Below are 19,515 nucleotides of genomic sequence, written 5' to 3'. Positions count from 1 at the left end.
TTGTATATATGTATACTTTTTATTAACGATAAATGTTTTTGGTGCAAAACTAAAAATTAGCGTACAAATTGACTAATATGTTTTTATTATATCGTTTACAGTTGTTCTAAGTTTTTAGAAGTTTTTTAGACGCAAATAAATATCAAAACTATGTTAGTAAATTAGAAAAATATAATCAACAGAGAAAATGTTCTTATCTTATTATCTAATATATCTTATCTCAATAATGTTTTAATTGTTTAAAATATTAGAGTGTTACCTAGTTTTTCTGCAAGTCTTAAAAAATAATACTTTTAACTCGGGAGTGTATAAACCTTTTGTTTTGTCACAAACGTTCAAACTCTCCAAAACTCATGGTAAAAAAATGAGTCAGATGCTTTACTAAGGTATTATAATTTTATTTATTTATAATAAATGAGATAAGGACATAATATACTGTAATATATTTTATACTATAAAATGTATTTTAATAAAATTTAAATCACTACTTCTAAGCCACAAGCATAAAACAGATAAAGCAAAAAAAAGTTTAAGTTTAATCAAATAGAAATCAAGTTTTAGCTAATCATTAGCGCCTTAAATTTTAAGCCAAAAACAATAAAATGTTAAAAATCCTAAATTCTAAATCAGTAAGTACAAAAGTCGCTTTTATGACGTCACAAAATTTCAGGTGCTTTTGAACATCAAGAGTAGCCAGACTTCATGCTAGGCTGGGCGTAAACTTTTGTTGTTTTACAAAAGTGTTGCAAAAAAACTTTTAAATGCTGCAAAGATAAAAGCATACAATTTTATCTAACAATTCAAAATACATTGGGAAATACAAAAGATTAAATTCTTGATATTCGTCGTTTTGAAGTTTTTAGTTTTTGACTATTCTATTGCAAGATGTAGCAAGTTTTATTGAACAAAAATCAGTCTAATCAATAACTATTCAATGTTAAAAACGTGAAATAAAAGTCTTATCTTATGTGACTAAATTTTTTAAATGTTACATAGCTTGAAATATTGTGTCTTGGACAATACATTAAACTGAGTCCGTGGTGTAAAACTTGATAGTTAAAAGAATTTTTTGTGCACTAGGTGCTTGGACAGATTTTTTTAAGCGCTTACGTTTTTGTCGTTCATTAAATAATAATATTAAAGAAGAGTTGGTTTTTTTAATTATATTAACTAGAATAGGTAAAATGCTAAAAGTTTTTTTGGCAATTGAGTACTATTGTTTGCTTGTTAACAATTTTACGATTGCGTAAATATAATTCTGCCTAATAAGAAGTTAAGTTTAGAAATAAGTTTAAGATTTTGATATAGACTAAAACTGATTTATCAACCTTGTTTTGTTTATTGACAAAATTAAGCTATGTCGTTCCTTGCCTAGGTTCAAGTTGGCAACCTTTTCATTAAATATTTTTGCTCTTCATTATTCCGAAAAATATGTTCTTACTCATTTATTTTGTTTTGAGCCAACAACCAAGATAACAGTTACATCATTAAAAACGATCAAAACTAATTCGAACTAATAATAACAAGATTGGCAATACTTTTTTCAGTAAGCAACGGTAATAGGTTTCTTCCGAAACTTTATATAAAAATTACTTTCTTGAACTACCTGACTTCCAATTAAATACACAAAAGACCAGCCTAAAATATTGCTGGACCCGCTAAAAATCGCTTGAAAAAACTAAGTTCTTGTTTTGTATTGATCACGGAAAGAGTATACATGTTGAAGGAAAAAGACTAATCACAAATAAATAAATAAACTATTTCAACTTTATATCAAAATTTTATTCAACGATTTTTACTTTAGCTAACCATTTTCTCCTAAAAGGATCTTTAGAGCTTTAAAGTAATATCCATTTTAATGCTTTCAATTTTCTACAGTAAAATAAAAATTCTATGAAGGTAGCCTAGAATTTAATAGATTGTTCCATGACTAACTGTTTTGTACGCAAAGCCTTTAAATCTTTTAAAATTTAAGAATTTTATAGCTTGAAAAACAAAACAAATAAAATATTTTACAGTTAAATAATTAATGTTAAAAATTTTTCACTTACTAGAAACGTTTTTTAGCAGGGTTTTGTTAAATATTTTTTACTTAAAATCACAAGGTTCTATATAAATACTTTTTCTCTTATATTGCGATCTGTCATACTGTTAATTAATAGTTAAGAAGCAATATTTTTTGAATTAAGTTGTAAAATATGATTACTAAATGTTTTAAATTTGTGTATATATAATTTTACTTTTTTATACGTTAGTTTAAGATTAAGTTTATAAATTAAACTCTACAAAAAACTAAATATAATTTTTGTTGTTTATGTAGAGCTTTATAAATTATGTTTAAAGAACTTTTACCTTACACACAATTACACATATTTTATAGTGCCTATTAAAACTTAAAATTTCCTAATTATATTTACTTTTCATTTTATATGACTAAATTTGTTGTTAGCACTGTTATAAACTTAAAATTGCACGAAATTTCTTAATTTCATTGGGTAAACTTATGAAAATAAACAAAAACAAATTGCAAAAAAATATTTTTGTACTTTTAACAAAAAAAATATTCACAGTGAAAAACGCTTGCTACGATTGTAGACTGAAATATTTGACTTAAGTACTTTCAAAATATATAGAAACTATATATACTTAAATATATACTTTTTTATTTAGTTGTTAAAAATACTAAGCTAGGTTTTACTTAATGGAAAAAAGTTTGTTACAAAAAAAAAACATTAAGTGTACATAACTAATAAATCTTTTTCTTAAAACCATTAGAGAAACTAGAAAGACTAAGTTTTATTTTGCTTGACTAAGTTCTCAAATGACTTATATACAGAGCAGAAAAAGTCTTTTATAGATTTTTGATTGTAAGTATTTCTAATTTAGACTTAAATGTTAGAAAATTTATAAGCAGTAGTGTATTTATTGAAATTTTTACCATAAAAACTTTTAAAAATAACCATGTAAGTTAATAAAGGTTTCTTAAAATGTTTTGATCTCATTAAGATTTTTATATTTTAGTTTTTGTTTGTATCTTAATGACTAATTTGTATTTTAAAAAGCTAAGAGTTAGTAAATAAATTCAATATGCTTAAATATTAAATACTTTTCTTTTTTAATAAGTTACACAAAAGCTAGCTGGAAAATTATATTTAGTAATAAAGAAACCATAAGTAAATTACACCTTCAGATTAATGGCTTTAGTATGTTATAAAAATAAAGTAAACTATATCAATTCTTTAGTCGTTTAAAAATATTGAAATACGCTAACTTACGTAAATATATATACGTTAGTTTGTATACTGAAAATAAAACAACAAATTTAAAAGTATTAGAAAGCTCTATTTTTAAAAGTAACATAGTCTTTATAGATTTATGAAAAATTCATATTTGAATTTCACAACACAAAAATTTGTTTAAACTAATACTTTTTTAACTTGTTTATTTCAACATTTAAAACCATTCTAAATAATAGTTTAAAAAAATCAGTATGTAAAGCATATTTGTTTATTGTACTTTATTAAATTGATAACTCGAAACTAACTCAAACAATTTGATCATGATATTTTTAACTTAGTAACGTAAGCACAACAAAAGTATTTGAATTTTTGTAAAAATGTGATTTTATGCAAAACTTTACGGTTTGCAAAGACAATTCTTATTAAAAAAGTAAGTCTTATTTCCCGAACAAATTTTTAATATCGCTCTTTGGGTTTTGATAAACTAGATAAGAAATTTATTAATATAGAAAACAAATGTGTATATATAGAAACTGTATTTAAGAAGAAAAAAAAAGTTTTCAAAGCAAATTTTTTTTTAAGACGAAACAGTTGGATACTTCAGTTTAAACTATTTTGTATTTTATTGCCTCCTTTATATGTATAAAATAGAAAATTATTTTTTTATGCTGATTTTAACATGAAACTTTTTGATAAAATTTTTTTTAAACTACTTTAAACTTTAAATACAAAATATAAAACATTTTTTAATAAAAACTATTTTTCTTCTATTCCCACCTCGGGTACTGGTTTTTCGGCGCTCTCGCCAATCCTTCACGGTAAGCGATTCTGCGATTTTCTGAAGGTAGTGGGGGGTGTTTTGCCCATGTTTTTGGGGGTGGAGGCGGTTCTTTCAGGACCATATCAGGTTTCATGAACCTGTCGTTGGGCATTGGTGGCGCTTTCATTAAAACTTGGACGTGGTTGTCGCATTTTAATTGCTGGGTTAGTTTGCATTTGCCTACATAAAATTTAAAACTAAATTTAAAGTTAAATTAAATTTAATACATTATTATCTATGTTTGATACACAAATTTATATTCAAAACAAACTAATTCTCTTATATAGTAACTTAAATTATTGTTTATTTAAATAGTTTCTTGTCAATGGTTTTATAATGTAGCAACGCAACATACAACTAAGTTTGCTATGAAAGTAAAAAATTTAATTTGTAACATACTGTTTGTCAACTATACCTATTTTTCACTAGGTTATCAGTTTTTACTACTTCATTGTAATATATCTATTACACAAGTACGCTAGTATTTGTTATTTAGATATACACTTTTGATTTGAATTAAACAATAATATGCAATGTGCATCTATTTGCAAATAGTTTAAAAGAAAAATAAAAGTTTGTTACGTGGAAGTAAAAAACAATTTTAATGTTTTAATTGGATTTTTTTACATATTACATCACCCTATTTCCCTTGTAAATTAGTATAAAATAGTATAAAATTAAACAAGTAATTATATATACAAAACTTAACACTTTAATGGTTTTATTTATTTTAACCTAGTTATAACAGTGCATCTGTATTCTGTACCATTTATTTGCATTTACATAAAATATTAAATTTAATCAAAAGCATAGTATTTTTGTGCGTTTGTAAACTTTTAAAATTGATTTTATTTGATGGAATATACTCGTCGCTGCATATTAAATAAACATGCCTAAATATTGTTTATACACTAATAACATAAAACTACTCTTTGTGAAAATTGAAAATACTTTTTAGTTGGTTTCTAGATTTTATTATAGTTTTTAATAAATAGATCAAAACACTAAAAAGACAAATTTAAATCAAAAATTGTTATACCGCATGCGAACCTAGAACAATGTTTTTTTAAACAATTATATATAAAGCTGTTATAGCTTGTGTACATTAAAAAAAAAATAATTCTATTTTAGTAGTGAAGTTTATACAATTTAAACACTAAAAGGAAACCTATAAAGTTAAAATATTTGCAACGATCTGAAAAAAAAATTCTAACTTATTTACATAAATTTTACGTATAACATTTTTATTAAAATCAAGGTTTTCATAAAAACAATTAGTTCTCGGTTTAGCAATGATGGAAACTGACATAACAATGTTTTGCAATAAAACTAAGACAATAATTAACTTAAAGTTTAGGCATAACACTTACAATACAGATACGTGATTTTGACAAAACAATTTATTTGTTAATTTATTTTCAATTTAATAATTAAAATGACAATGTTTTGCACTATGACTAACAAAAACATAAGTTATTTAATGGATATGCTTGAATATAAAAACTAACTTCTAGCTCTACTGTATCTCAATCTGTTGCAATTGAAAGTAAATCTTCCGTAAGCATCTTTTTCACACCATCTGCTAGAAGTATATGATCCTAGATAAATATAAATTAAACTATATATTAACAATTTAATATAATGTATTAGTAGTATTAGTAACAATTCTCCCACTATCTACTACTGTACGAGCTTTTAAAATTACAAAATAAATCTTGGTTATATTTGTATATGTGACTTTGTTAATAGTAACTAGTAAAGTATTTTATTAATTTCACTATCAAGATTTGTTTGACTAGTTAGAAGTTTAGCACAAGTATTCTGCATAAAAGCATAATGTATCTTTATTGTGTATAGTTATATAACATTTGTTTAAAACTTTTCAATATAATTTTGTATATGTTTATATTTAAATAAAAAATTATTTCTAATTTATAGTTAATAAAGTATTTTACAACAGTCTCAAAACTAAAACAGAGTTTATAAGCTTTCTTTTTTAGTCTTTTTATTGTTATATACTTAACACGATCTGTAAACAATTTTAGTTATTGTAAGTATAAAGTTTAGTGTATACCCTTAAACACTTTTTTTATGTACTAATTTTGACGTTTAAAATAAAACAAATCAAATAAATACCTTACTTAAAACTTTAAAAACAATAATAAGGAATATAAGATTTTGTTTGATAGCTTGTATAAATAAAAATAATAAAAGAGAATGATTAGATTTGGTTTGTTGAAAGAGAGTTTAACTAATAAAACTAACTTTTTTAAAATTAAAATCATTAAAACTTATTATCTTAATTTTTGATAACAATAAAACCTGTTTGTCGTTTTGTCACAATATTGCTTTGTAAACTCTTTTATAACTTGTTTTATTTTTTATAAGTATCCTATTTTGTATTTTTATTTGTTATTTTACTTTAGTGCCCTAAAAAATTTTTACAGCTGTTAATTAGCTTTTAATCGGCAATAAACTTTACTTTATAGACAACTAGTAACATGCAGTTCCATAATTAATAAACAAACAACACTATAACCAAGCAAAACTAACGAAACTTACTGCTTCTAGCCACAGAGTACTCAATCAACAGCGCCAAAGGAAAAACCAGTAAAAACCTCATGCTGCTTCAGCAAAAGTTGCTAAAGTGTGACTTTTATTCGTTAAAGTTGTAGTTTTAAGTCAATTTATTCTGAACCTTTTTTTTTAGTTCTGAAACCTTTTTAGTTTGAATTTTGAAGCAATTTTTGTTTAAAATCACAAGTTCATGCTTTATGAAGCATGAAGTCCACTTAAGCCCTCTGTTTAAACTTATCTAGTGCTTTGTTACATCATAATGGTGCTTTCTTGTGATGAAGGTCAGTTTAATAGAAATTAGTTTTTTAAATTTGTTTTCAGATTTATTAGAAATATTTTTCCGTTGTTTTGCAAAATGATTGTACAGAAAATATATATTATTCTGTTTTAAAACAGATTATACTTCAAAATGTAATTTTTAGCTCTACTGTTTACCAACAGTTATAGGAACATGTTTATATATTGATCTTGTAATAAAGGATAACTTTTTTAAAAATGTTAAAACACGTCTTGAGTCGAAGAACTTTGATAAACAGGTTTCTTTTTACCGTAGTGCTTATAGTTGTTTAAAACGAGCAGCTCTAAAGTTTTTTCGTTAATGATCTATAAAAATGTATCCACTGTACACCTTAATCATAATTGTTTAAACACCGATATGCACTTTGAAGTATATGTTTGCTTATTTAACATATCACAGAATAATACACAGTATTATAAATAATAAACTGTTCCTAATATAAAAAATTTTATTAATTCAATTACACCAAACATTATAAACCAGAAAAAAAAGTTTTAGTTTTACAAGTAGTTTTGTTCTTCCTAAAACTAATTTCTTACTAGTGAAACGTTTACCTTATCTAAATGTCTGTCTGATTTGAATATTTGCTGAGTCAGCAAGTTATTTTAAAGCTACTTTTGATTGATGACTAAGCAAATATGCAAATCTGCTTGACCTTTATGTGTACTAGCCCGTACTAGTTAATAAACCAATAATACCAAAATAATAAAGTATTACAAAAACTATTAACATTATTTGCAATTTCAGAATAACAAGTAAAACAATAGTTTTACAACTAAAGATAGTATCTAGCCTACGTTTAAGACCAACCAAAAAAGAATTTAATTAAATCGAATATCGCTCATATCTCAATACTAATGTTAAAAGTTAAGGTTTTAGCTTTAAAAGATGTTTATTAAAAAAATTTATCCATATTTTGATGTAATGGTTTGTAAAAATATTTTAAAGCGTTAAAATTAGATTGTGAGTAAAGGCAATGATCAAAAATATATTTAAGTAGAAAAGTTTTACGTAATTGTAATTTGGTTTCAAGGGTAATGTTTACTTTTAACGGAAAATATTCTCAGTTTTAAATTGTTTTATTAATAACTTCCTTCAAAATTTTGCTACAAAAAGGTTAACTTAATTTTTGTTTGATTTAATCTCAGTCAACCAAAAAAACAAACGGTTAGTATTAAGTAACTAACTGCACTATAAAAACAAAATTAGTCTGTTTATTTATATTCCAAAGCAAATTAAAAACTTATTGCCACATTTTAAATAAAAAATACCTTTTTATAAAAGCTGCAATTTTAATTAATTTTGTAGCATTTTAATACTTACACTATTTGTTATAAATTAATTTGTTTTTTATATTTAGTATAATTAACATTTACTTTCTATTTTAATTTATTCTGATTCATAGGTCATATTCTCTTTTTCTAATGTTTTATTTTTGCATCCTTTTTTTTTTGATAAGTTTTAAATACTATTTTTAATAGCTTAAAAAGTAAAAAAAAATATATTTGAGCTCGATATTAAATAACTACTTAATAAACATGATATTAAAGAAAAAAAAAATTTATACACAAAGAAAATATTTATTTATACTTAATTCTATTACAAATTATTTTAAAACGTAAGGAGTCAGACGAAAGTTTATTTACAAAAAGTGTATAACGTTTTTTTAACTAATCTGGAACATTGAAAACTTCACTGTTTATATTTTTTTATTTTCAGTCAGTATTACACAATATTTTAAATTATGTAATTCAAAAAAAAAATACTTAAAATTAAAAACAAAAGATAAAAAATTAGATTTGAGACGAATTATCCAATACAAACAAAACATATCTCAGTTATAAAGAAAAAAAAACTTGATTAACTTTTCTTTTTTAAATTAAGTTCCTCATGTCAATACTTAATTTGTTACTTAGTTTTTTATCTGTTCTATATATCGGTACTTAACATTAGAATATGTATTTAAATAAGTTGTCAAAAGAAAAACCATATTTCAATGAAAATCCAACAAAAAAAAATATTTAATTCTTTTTTAACTATTTTAAATTAATATTTTTTCGTTTGTTTTTTTTTTCTTTTTTAGGTCGATTATTTCTTGATCCACTCCGCATAATAACATTGTTTTCAACACACTTATATCTCTGTATTAGTATGCACCTGCCTGTGGTTAGTTTAAAAAAATTTACTATAAAACCTTTACAGTATAGTACTATTACGGTCATCATTAAAACTATTCGGTTGTAAAAAAATTCTACCTTTGCGTTAATTTGTATCTGTTTTTAATTAATTTAAATAAATAGATCATGTCCTGAAATGTGCTGTAGTTAGTTTGAAAAATTTTACTATAAAACCTTTACAGTATAGTACTATTACGGTCATCATTAAAACTATTCGGTTGTAAAAAAATTCTACCTTTGCGTTAATTTGTATCTGTTTTTAATTAATTTAAATAAATAGATCATGTCCTGAAATGTGCTGTAGTTAGTTTGAAAAATTTTACTATAAAACCTTTACAGTATAGTACTATTACGGTCATCATTAAAACTATTCGGTTGTAAAAAAATTCTACCTTTGCGTTAATTTGTATCTGTTTTTAATTAATTTAAATAAATAGATCATGTCCTGAAATGTGCTGTAGTTAGTTTGAAAAATTTTACTATAAAACCTTTACAGTATAGTACTATTACGGTCATCATTAAAACTATTCGGTTGTAAAAAAATTCTACCTTTGCGTTAATTTGTATCTGTTTTTAATTAATTTAAATAAATAGATCATGTCCTGAAATGTGCTGTAGTTAGTTTGAAAAATTTTACTATAAAACCTTTACAGTATAGTACTATTACAGTCATCATTAAAACTATTAAGTTGTAAAAAAAATTCTACCTTTGCGTTAATTTGTATCTGCCTGTTACTGGTTTAAACATATTGGTCATGTTCCGAAATGTGCTGTAGTTAGTTTGAAAAATTTTACTATATATCTTTTTCAGTACAGTACTATTACAGTCATCATTAAAACTATTAAGTTGTAAAAAAAATTCTACCTTGCGTTAATTTGTATCTGCCTGTAATTAATTTAAACTAAGTTTGTGACTAATTTAAGCATTTGATCATGTTTCGAAATGTGTTGTGAATCATATTAACAATTAACTAAAAACTGTTGATTTTACAACTAAGATATCAATGAAAAAATCATCAAAAGCATTTGACTAAGAATAACAACTGTTCAAAGAATAGTGAAGAAGAAATTGATTTAGTGTTTTTGATCTGGCTAAAACCTAAAATATACTTATTTGTATTTACTGGTCGACTTAAATAGCTTTTGGTATTTTAATTTTAATTGGGTTATTTTTTGGTGTTAACAAATTGCTTACGCTTGATTTAGCTTTGATTATTTTTGTTGATTTTATTAGAAAGTTATAAACGTTAAAAATTCAAGTTGTTTAAGTTAAAATTTAGTCGTTTGTTAATACAAATGTATGTACACTGATGAAAATTGTGTTTGGGTTGAGGAAAAAAAAATGTTTTGTTATATTGTATCAGAATTTAGATAGAAAATTTATGTTTATAGTGTTTTGTGTTGAAAAATGTAGACAGACAAAATTAAATCTTTTATAAGTATAGTAACTTCTTTAAGACTTTTTATGCACTTTAAAGCAACTTGACAACTAAAAATTTCATTATATAAATGTTTATAAAACTAGCATACTTTTTTAGTAAACAACCTTTTTTTTATAAACTGTATAAAACATTAATGTACTAGTGAACTACAATAAAACTATTTGCTTTGATACTATCTAGCTTACTTTTTTAGTAAATAACCAATTTATTTATATGTTTTTTTAAGTGTATAAAATATATATGAGTTAAAAAATAAATAAAAACTAACTTTCTTGCTTTGATTTTATGTAGCTAATAAACAATTTATAATAATACTTTTTGATAAAATTTTAATTAATTATTAAGCTACAATGAAACTAACTTCTTGCTTTTGGATTTTTAAATTGATTGCAGTCAATTACAAGGTCTCCTCTATGGTTTCTATGACATACTGTAGCTTTTGATAATCCTTAAAAAGTTATTAAATATACATATATATTTTTTACTGATTACAACTCATCTAATGACACTTATCCTACAAACTTTTTATTTTTAAACGAAGTTTCTTAATGTTTTTAACTTTTATTCCTAGTTCCATACAATTATTTTATAGCCACTATTTTGAATATCTTAAGTAATTTTGTTTGTAACTAAAATTTGAAAAGTTATATTAATAAAATCAGTTAAATTTCAAATAATTCTAGCATAATATAGTTTAATATTTTTCTTTTTGATAATTACACTAATTAAAAATTAAATCTTAAAGAACAATTTTGACAATTGTCTTTTTAATTTTTAAAACAAAACACAGTTTTGTTTTGTGCTTTTATAACAAATAAATCTATAAGTCTTACTTTTTCTTTGAGCCTGGGTATAGCCCATAACGAAAAATACCAATAAAACGAACAAAACAAGTTTCATCTTGCTGTAAAAAAGTTTGTAAAAGTTTAATTTAAAACATCTGCTGCTTTTAAACTTACTATTGTTATCTTTTTTTCTTAGAATGTTTTCTCTGAACGTATTTTTAGCTTAATCGTTTCCTTTATTACGCGCCATTATGTAATTTAGAGTCATAAGACTGCATTATTACAAAACATTACTTAATTTGAATTAAATCTGTAAATGTTATATTGAGAAATTACTTTAAACACAAAACTCTAAAAATAGATAATTGTGTTATGCGACAAAGTCTGACTTTCTTTATCTGTAACAAACATATTGTCTTAGAACAAATAAAATTTAAAACTGTTTTTTTTTTAAACTTAAAAAACACATTTGCCGTTGCTATAAATAAAACAAAGTGTGCAATTAGAAATAATTATTTTTTTTGCGATTTTTAAATTTTTAACAAGTTGTTATTTTATTAAGAATGATTAACATTTAACAGTCTCTAAAGCAGGTCTAATGTTTACTTAGATTATTTAAATACAAAAAACTTGGCATACCTATTTTTCAAACGTATATGATAACTTTTATAAACGAGTTAAAAACTAGACCAACGAAAAAAGAACATTTGTAATAGTAAGCTTAAATTCTTTTAAACTATCTAAAAACAATTAAAAACTTTAACATTCTAAGCAAAAACACTGAAAAAAGCTCAAGTTGTTAACAATTGGATACACCAGTTAAACAAGGCAAAAATAGTATGAGTATAATACTGAATATAATATATAAAAGTATGACTGATAATATGTAATATATATGATTCATTACCATATTCAAATAACAATGTAGTAATAACTTAACTACTTTGCAGAATTAAAACCTTTATTTTTAAAAGGCTTTCTTAGATATAGCTCTTTTTTTCTAATTAAAAATATATTTGTACTCGGTTTAGCGTTAAGCCCAATCAAGATTTGTTTATAATCTTTTTTTAATTTGTGACTTCATTTTGATTTTGTAACAAAAAAACAATTAATTTAAAGATTTTTTGTTTTCTATATGCCAGGTTATTGTATTAGCTTAATAACATACTGTCCGTTAACAGATTTTTTAAGTGAAATCTAGCACACAAATCTTTTTATATAACTCATAATAAATAGGTAGTATCAGTAAACATTTTTATATGTGCAAAAAATATCAGGTTTATGAAATATCTAACAAGCCTAAGCTAGAGTTTATAAGCACTATTGGTTTTGTTTTCAATAACTAAGTTTCAAAATAAAAACAAATTGAGTGTTTTAAACACTGTTTATTATAGTTGTTACTTGAATTTTAGTAAAATACAAAAATTTTAATAGATGCTTACAACATTATTTTTATCAAAAAAAAGCGTACAAAGAAAAACGATATAGAACACTTTTAGAAGTAGTTTAAACTGCAACTAATTCAAAATCTACTGTGTAAACTTGTTAATTTTTATATATTTTGTATCAAAATTAACTTATGGTAGTAAAAAAATTAGCTAATAAAATAGTTGTGTTAAAACCATAAACAATAATTTAGAATGTCATAGTTACTCTTTATTATGCTTTACTTAACAAAAATACTTTACTTTATCGTGTTCTAATAGCTAAACACAATCTTTAAAAATTTTATTGAGATAAAAAGATGTAAGTTTAAATTTTTTAAGTTTAAAAGGAAGTTTTAATTTATAACGTAAGAATGTTTTATAAATGAGGGCATAATTAACACCTTGAAAAACCTGTGACAAGTGCTTTAAAATTAGAGAAGTAATTAAGTACCAGTTTTATTTGATACAAACAGGTGACTCTAAGGAGAAACAACTTTGTGGTAAAAATTTCAAATAAAAGTGGTTTAAGAGTCAATAAAATAATATTCACTTTATTTTGTTACACTTAAACTATACTAAACATACTGTTTGTTAATATTATACTTAACTTACATTAGTGTATATATGAGTATTCTGAGTAGGTAAAACTTTTGTATTTATAATTTATGAAAGTATTGTTTTATGAAACTTTGTGGTGTTTAAATACAGTATAGTTGTATATGTGCGTATTGTATATACAATCTATAATAAAATTTTATAAATAAATTTTAAAATATTTACTATTACCATGTTTTATAGCCTTTTTTATGGTTTTACATTACACTAAATACACTCTTACAGAACTTTTAACTATAATAATATCTGAAAGAAAATTGTTAGTTAAAACTTATTTTAACAAAGAACATAATATTGCTAGTAGTTTTTACTTAACGACGATTAGATTGATACTGCATAATAAAACATTCTTATTGCTTGAATTTATTTCATCTTGTAAATGAAAACTAATAACAATCATTTATTTGAATACGTATATTACTTATTAGTTATTCAGGTATAATTATGACATAACATAACTGTGCAAACAGAGTTTGAACTATTTTGACTTGTTATAGTACTGATTGACATCTTTTTATAAATGTGCGCAAAGTATTGCAAAGAAGTTCCAAGTTTTTTACTCAAGTTCAATTCAGAATAAAGAAAGCTGAAAACCTTGAAAGGATTATTTTATAAACACTAGTAAAATAAATAAAACAACAAATAAAACAAAAAATGACTATCTTATAAGCTTGTGCATAGAAAATTAAAAAGCAATAATACAAGTAATTGGTATAATCAAATTTTTATTCTTTTTTTACAAAAAAAATTTCAAAACAACAAAAATAAGTAAACTTCCTTGTTTTACTAATATATGTTTAAATCTTAATTCAACTAAATCACGATAAAGCTGCATTTATTTTTGTTAATAAAGTTATTTCATAAAATGAAATAAAAAAAAATCAATTATATATAAAGTATTTATAGTTTTTAGTGTTCTTAAATAAAATAACACTTCCATCTATGTGCTTTTTAGTTTTTAGTTTTAAGGCGATAAGTGAACTTTATTCCTCCTTCTAACCAACTGCGATCTAAATCGAGATGGGACAACTTTGTTGTTTTTAGAGTGTCCTCTTTGCATACGTCTTCTAACAAAATTTCTAAAGTGAATGGATCTAATTTTTTCCAGAACGTCGGTATATATTTTTCCGCTTGATAAGCTTGTTAAAATTAATTCAACTTTGTTTTTTGAACCAGGTAGAGAAGGTATTTGAACTCTCACAAGTTTGTTATCTAAAAAATAGTAATATTTTAGGTTTTTTGGTCAGGTAATAAAAATATACAATTCGATATATAGGTTAGTTTATAGCTGATAAATACTTTAAAAGTTAATCACTACTTGAAGTAGTTAATAAAAAAATATATATTAAACAAATGTAAATAACACTAAAGTTAAGTTACTTGTATAATTTCTTATGCTAAAAAAACCTATTAAACAAAACGCAAGACTTAATTGGTTAATTGATAATTACTTTTGTTTGTTTTTTAAACAAAAGCAGGTTCAAACTTACTACTTCTAGCAACAGAATAGTCGACAACCAAAAACTTCAAAACAACGATTAGTAATAGTTTCATCTTTTACATATGTCTTCTGAGTTTAAATATAAAATTTCTACTTTTAAACATTTTTCTTCGCAACATTTTTTTTTAAATCACGGATTTACGCTTAACTTAGCATGACATCCAAATAATCTTTTTTATTTGAATACTGTTACTTCATAAAGACGATTTACATTTAAAAACGACGTATTGTTGTATGTAAAAATTCTTAAACGATGATCAGTAAGAGTTTTATACTTTTATGTTGTTTCCTGGTTTTTAAGCTAAAGTTCTTTGCAGAGTTCATTGTGTTTATTTTTGTAGCAGTATTTAAAACACAGATTTACGCTTAAACTAGCATGAAATCGACCTAATCTTTTTTTTTAACAAGTTAATATGTTACGTCATAAACTTGATTTGCATTTAAACGCGATGCATTGTTATGTCATTGCAGCTTTATAAAACATAAATAACAACAAAACCAAAATCTCAGTATAAATAAGAAATATCAAAATGCTTAAAGTAGTTTAACACTTACCATTGCTTGCACAAAATTAGTTTAAAACTGATAATGAAAAACCAACGATTAATAAAAGTTTCATATTTTATTTTGTCAAAATTTTTGATACTATAAGCAGAATTTGTAAATGTTAGATGCTTTTAAATAATTTTTGAATCTTTTAAAGGTTTAATTTTGCAGCATTTTCGTTTTAGTTCTCTTTTTTTTTTTGTAAACAAGTTTGTGCTTAGTATAGCATGAAGTCAATCTAAGCTGGGTGGGTGTCAGAATGGTACAGCGACACTTTTGTACAGGGAGTCACTTTTTCATAGCGTCATTTTAGCACAATGGTCACTATAGCACAATGGGTCACTTTAGCATGAAGGGTCATTTTTGCACGGAGTCTTATTTTTGCAAGAAATAAAGCTTTTCATTATGAAGATTTATGAAACCTTTATTTAACTGATAAAGAATATATTTTATACTCTAAATTGGTAAGATTTTTAAGCTTTAACTTAACTTTTTTGTAACTAATTTGTTATTAGTTTTTTAAGAAAAACTTATTTTTATATTTTCTAGTACTTTGTAGATGTAATTATTTAGTATCAAACCTAAAAACGCTTAAGTTTTTTAATAATCATATTCATTTTAACTAAATAAATAATAAGTTATATGATAAGATAGTAAAGATAATATAATAAGTAATCAATACAATAATATTTTTTTTTAAATAAAAGAAAGCTTAGATTTTTTTTCAAAATTTTGTAAAAAAGCCAAGAATAAGAAAAATTAATCATTTATACTATATTTTTTGAAACAACTATATGTATTTTAGTATTGAATTAAGTTACATACAACATATACTTTAGATTAAACTTTACTTAGTACTAAATTTAAAAAATATTATAAAGCATAAGAAGAAATGTTCAGCGTTTTTCGCAAAAAATTGCAAAACTTCAATAGCAAAACAATGTACTAAAATATATTGCTACTTTTTGGCTGTTTTTAAATTATTTTGAATATAACTTGATAATAAACTAATACAGTTTTTAATATAATACATACAGTTTTGATATTGTTTTGTTTGTAACGAATTTCACAAAACTTTGAATGTCTGTAGACGTTTTACTACTAACTTTAAAATATGTGACTAAAAATTTGTCCGCTAGTTTCTAAAAATATCTTGTTTTACAATGATAAGGATTTTCTGTTTAAGTAAGAAATAGTACATTTTAGTTAGTTAGTATAAAAATAACTTAGTTTTGTTGTATGATTAAATTGTATAAGTATGCTATAGTTTACTTTGTTGTAATGAAAAATAAAAATTCATTTTTTGTTCAACGTTGTTATTAGTACAAAAATGTTTAAGTATATTACAGTTTAACTATAAACTTTTTTGAAACAACATTTTTATTATTGACAAACAAAATGATTTTTTTTGTTTTACACTGTATTAACATTTTTTTAAACTTGGTAACATTTATGAAAAGCAGCTTTAAACGGATCTTGATTGCGAGGAACATCCGTATTTATTACGTCATAAAGTTTCTGTCTCTTTATGACGTACCAAAGAATCAGGCACCTTAAAACTAAAGTTCTTGATTTAAATTAATAGTAAACCAGAGGTCAGCATGATATTGGTTCATAATTTATTTACACTCGTAATTTGCATTATTACTATAACTTTACACAGTTTAAAATTTTTATAATAACGTTAATAGCATATTTATTTCGTACAAGTCGAAACATAAGTATTTAATTAGTTTAAAACTAAAATAGAACTTTTTACTATGTGTAATTTTTAGTTGTAAACTATGTAAAATCAGTTTTAAATATTACTAGCTCCGTTTATTATAAATATTTAAATTAATATTTTAACTATGTGTTACAATAAAATATTCTTAAACATAATATGGAAACACAATGTAAAAATGTTTTGCAGTTTGCACTTTAATATCAGTTAAGTAGTTTGAAGTGAAAATGTTATAGAGAAGTTTTAATGAAAGAAAAACAAACATTTTATTAAAACTTTAAACGTTTAAGTACTTAAAGCGAAACAAGACATTTCCAAATAAAAAAATAGCGATAGTTTTAGAAATTGTTTAATTATCTCCAGGTTTCAGGTAATCTTTTGCGTGGTAATCTCTAGCGTTTTCCAGAATATTTGACCTGACGTGTTGTTCCAGAGGTTTCCCATCTCGAAACCATTTCAAGTTTTTTAAAAGCATATTGTATTGTGCCGCTGCATCCTTTGGTATCGTTGCTGTTGGTAATTCTTTTAGATTTTTTGGAAGTTTTTGAGCAGCATGGTTAACTAAACAGAAATAATGACAACAGTTTTTTATTTTTTGTAATACATGTAATTGTTAGTATATGTGTAATTTTTTAGCTTTGTGCTTTTAGTTTAAACCAGTGGTACTGTTTTTTTATTTTTATGTAGATTAAGTTCATTTATAATTTGTTGTAAGTAAACTAAAGCGTTATAAATTTCTTTAGTAAACAGAAAAACTTTTATTTTCAATATTATTCAAACAACTATAATTTAAAAGCTTGGTTATTTTAGACGAATTATTTAGCCATAAAAACATACCATTTGTTTTAAATACGAACATAAACTTAATGTAAAGATTGAAACTTAAGCTAATAGTATCATAAAGAATATTCTATAACCAAAAGACTTAAAAAAATTTAAGTTTTATTAAAAATTAATTAAAACCTGTTTAATAAAAACTTACCACTTCTGCCTATAGAAGATCTAACAAGTATAAAAGTAAGCACAAGAGTCAAAAACACTTTCATTTCTTCAATCAACTAAGCCCTCTGATGTATGGTAAGTGTCGGATTACCTTTGCAGCTTTTAAACATTTTTGTTTGCAGCGTTTGAATTTTATTTTTGCAGAATGTTTTTCTTAGAAACAACAAGTTTATGCTCAGTGAAGCATGAAGTCTGATTACGTCTCAAGTTTAAAGCAGCTAATTTTTTATAACGTATGCTGACTACTTTTATATTGTAATTACTAAGAGTAAATGTTTTTATTTTCCTTAAAAGTTTTAACTTCTGTTTTAATTAAACTATTAATCTTAAAACTTCGTTTAGCTTTCAATTTATTAAAATTAATAAATATAGAAATAACTTAGCTGAAGCTTGAATATAAGATTAAACTTGAAATTAAGTGTTTTAAAATATTCAAAAATATATAAGTATAAGCAAGTTTTAGAATGTACAGCACAATAGACCATGATTTGACTTAAAACCATAAATGTTTCATAAATTAAAATGATTTTAGTTACTGAGAGTGAATATTTTTTTTTCTAAAAACTTCTAATTTATTTAAACTCACAAGTTTTAGGAATAACTTAAGTGAAGCTTGAATATAAGAATGTGTAATTAAGTTTGTTTTAAACTGAAAAATAAGAGTTTCGAATCATTTTAAAATATATGGTGAAAAACACATTTTCGAATTTACAGCACAATAGACCATGATTTGAGTTCAAAAATAAATGTTTTTGAACCTTTCATTCAGATTTAAGCTAATCTCTCGAATTCAAAATAAGTACTAAAACTTGTAAACTGTAATTAAAATCTAGTTGCTTCCTAATTTAATAGAAGTATTTAAACAGCTTAAATAAGATTATATAACTTCCAAGATAACAGAATTAAATCTATAAAAAACTTTTAACTTTCTCGGAATTCTTACACAACTAAATGACTAACAAAGTTATAAAATCGTTTATAACTGCAGTTGTGTAATACCTTATTTTTATAACATAACTAAGGAAGATGTTTACATTTAAAGCTGATGGTAGGTGATCTTGTATAAAAAGTTTTTAGAACTAAGTTAATTTCTTGAAAATTATAAACTTTTTTGTGAGTAATACTTTTCGGCTATGAAGTCCTTTGTTTACTTTTTGTAACAACAAGTATTTTTTAAGTACCATGTTTGAAAGATACTGTATTTAAGTTTAATAAAATGTTTTAAAAGTTTTTTATACATAAGTATTAAAAGCCTATTCAGTGAAACTTAAAGGTTGATATCTTTAGACTAATTAGAAAATATCTAATGCAATTTTTTATAAGTAATTTTTATTAATTAATATTTCTTGTTTAATATTAAACT

General features: G+C 23.6%; 1 protein-coding gene and 2 long non-coding RNA genes across 5 annotated transcripts; all 3 read right to left on the bottom strand.

Moving 5' to 3' along the window:
- Positions 1-3,474: 3,474 nt before the first annotated feature.
- Positions 3,475-6,776, bottom strand: LOC145831773 (uncharacterized). 2 transcript variants are annotated; one of them, XM_082939106.1, is made up of 3 exons: positions 6,613-6,772; positions 5,568-5,657; positions 3,475-4,239 (listed from the first exon to the last, which is right to left on the bottom strand). In XM_082939106.1, exons 1-3 carry the CDS (start codon positions 6,680-6,682, stop codon positions 4,007-4,009), a joined length of 393 nt encoding a protein of 130 aa, XP_082795232.1. In that variant the 5' UTR covers positions 6,683-6,772; the 3' UTR covers positions 3,475-4,006. The 2 variants fall into 2 exon arrangements, with proteins under 2 accessions (XP_082795232.1, XP_082795233.1); XM_082939107.1 differs by having other exon boundaries at positions 3,481-4,239; positions 6,622-6,776.
- A 2,137-nt stretch (positions 6,777-8,913) lies between these two features.
- LOC145832060 (uncharacterized) lies at positions 8,914-11,451 on the bottom strand. The gene is made up of 3 exons (XR_014369722.1): positions 11,387-11,451; positions 10,915-11,001; positions 8,914-9,095 (listed from the first exon to the last, which is right to left on the bottom strand). It is a non-coding gene; the product is annotated as an uncharacterized LOC145832060 (long non-coding RNA).
- Positions 11,452-17,042: 5,591 nt separating this feature from the next.
- On the bottom strand, positions 17,043-18,264 carry LOC145831886 (uncharacterized). 2 transcript variants are annotated; one of them, XR_014369691.1, is made up of 2 exons: positions 18,133-18,264; positions 17,043-17,660 (listed from the first exon to the last, which is right to left on the bottom strand). It is a non-coding gene; the product is annotated as an uncharacterized LOC145831886 (long non-coding RNA). The 2 variants fall into 2 exon arrangements; XR_014369690.1 differs by having other exon boundaries at positions 17,043-17,711; positions 18,133-18,245.
- Between the last annotated feature and the right edge of the window lie 1,251 nt (positions 18,265-19,515).

Source organism: Thalia democratica, chromosome 3, assembly GCF_965202585.1.
Source record: "Thalia democratica chromosome 3, ktThaDemo2.hap1.1, whole genome shotgun sequence".
NCBI classification, from domain to species: domain Eukaryota; kingdom Metazoa; phylum Chordata; class Thaliacea; order Salpida; family Salpidae; genus Thalia; species Thalia democratica.
This window is presented reverse-complemented; position numbering and strand designations above follow the sequence as displayed.

Coding starts and splice junctions, on each gene's coding strand:
- LOC145831773 (XM_082939106.1), bottom strand. CDS start 6,682: ATGAGGTTTTTACTGGTTTTTCCTTTGGCGCTGTTGATTGAGTACTCT. Junction 5,658..6,612: donor GGCTAGAAGCAGTAAGTTTC/GTTAGTTTTGCT, acceptor ATATTTATCTAG/GATCATATACTTCTAGCAGA. Junction 4,240..5,567: donor GAGATACAGTAGAGCTAGAA/GTTAGTTTTTAT, acceptor AATTTTATGTAG/GCAAATGCAAACTAACCCAG.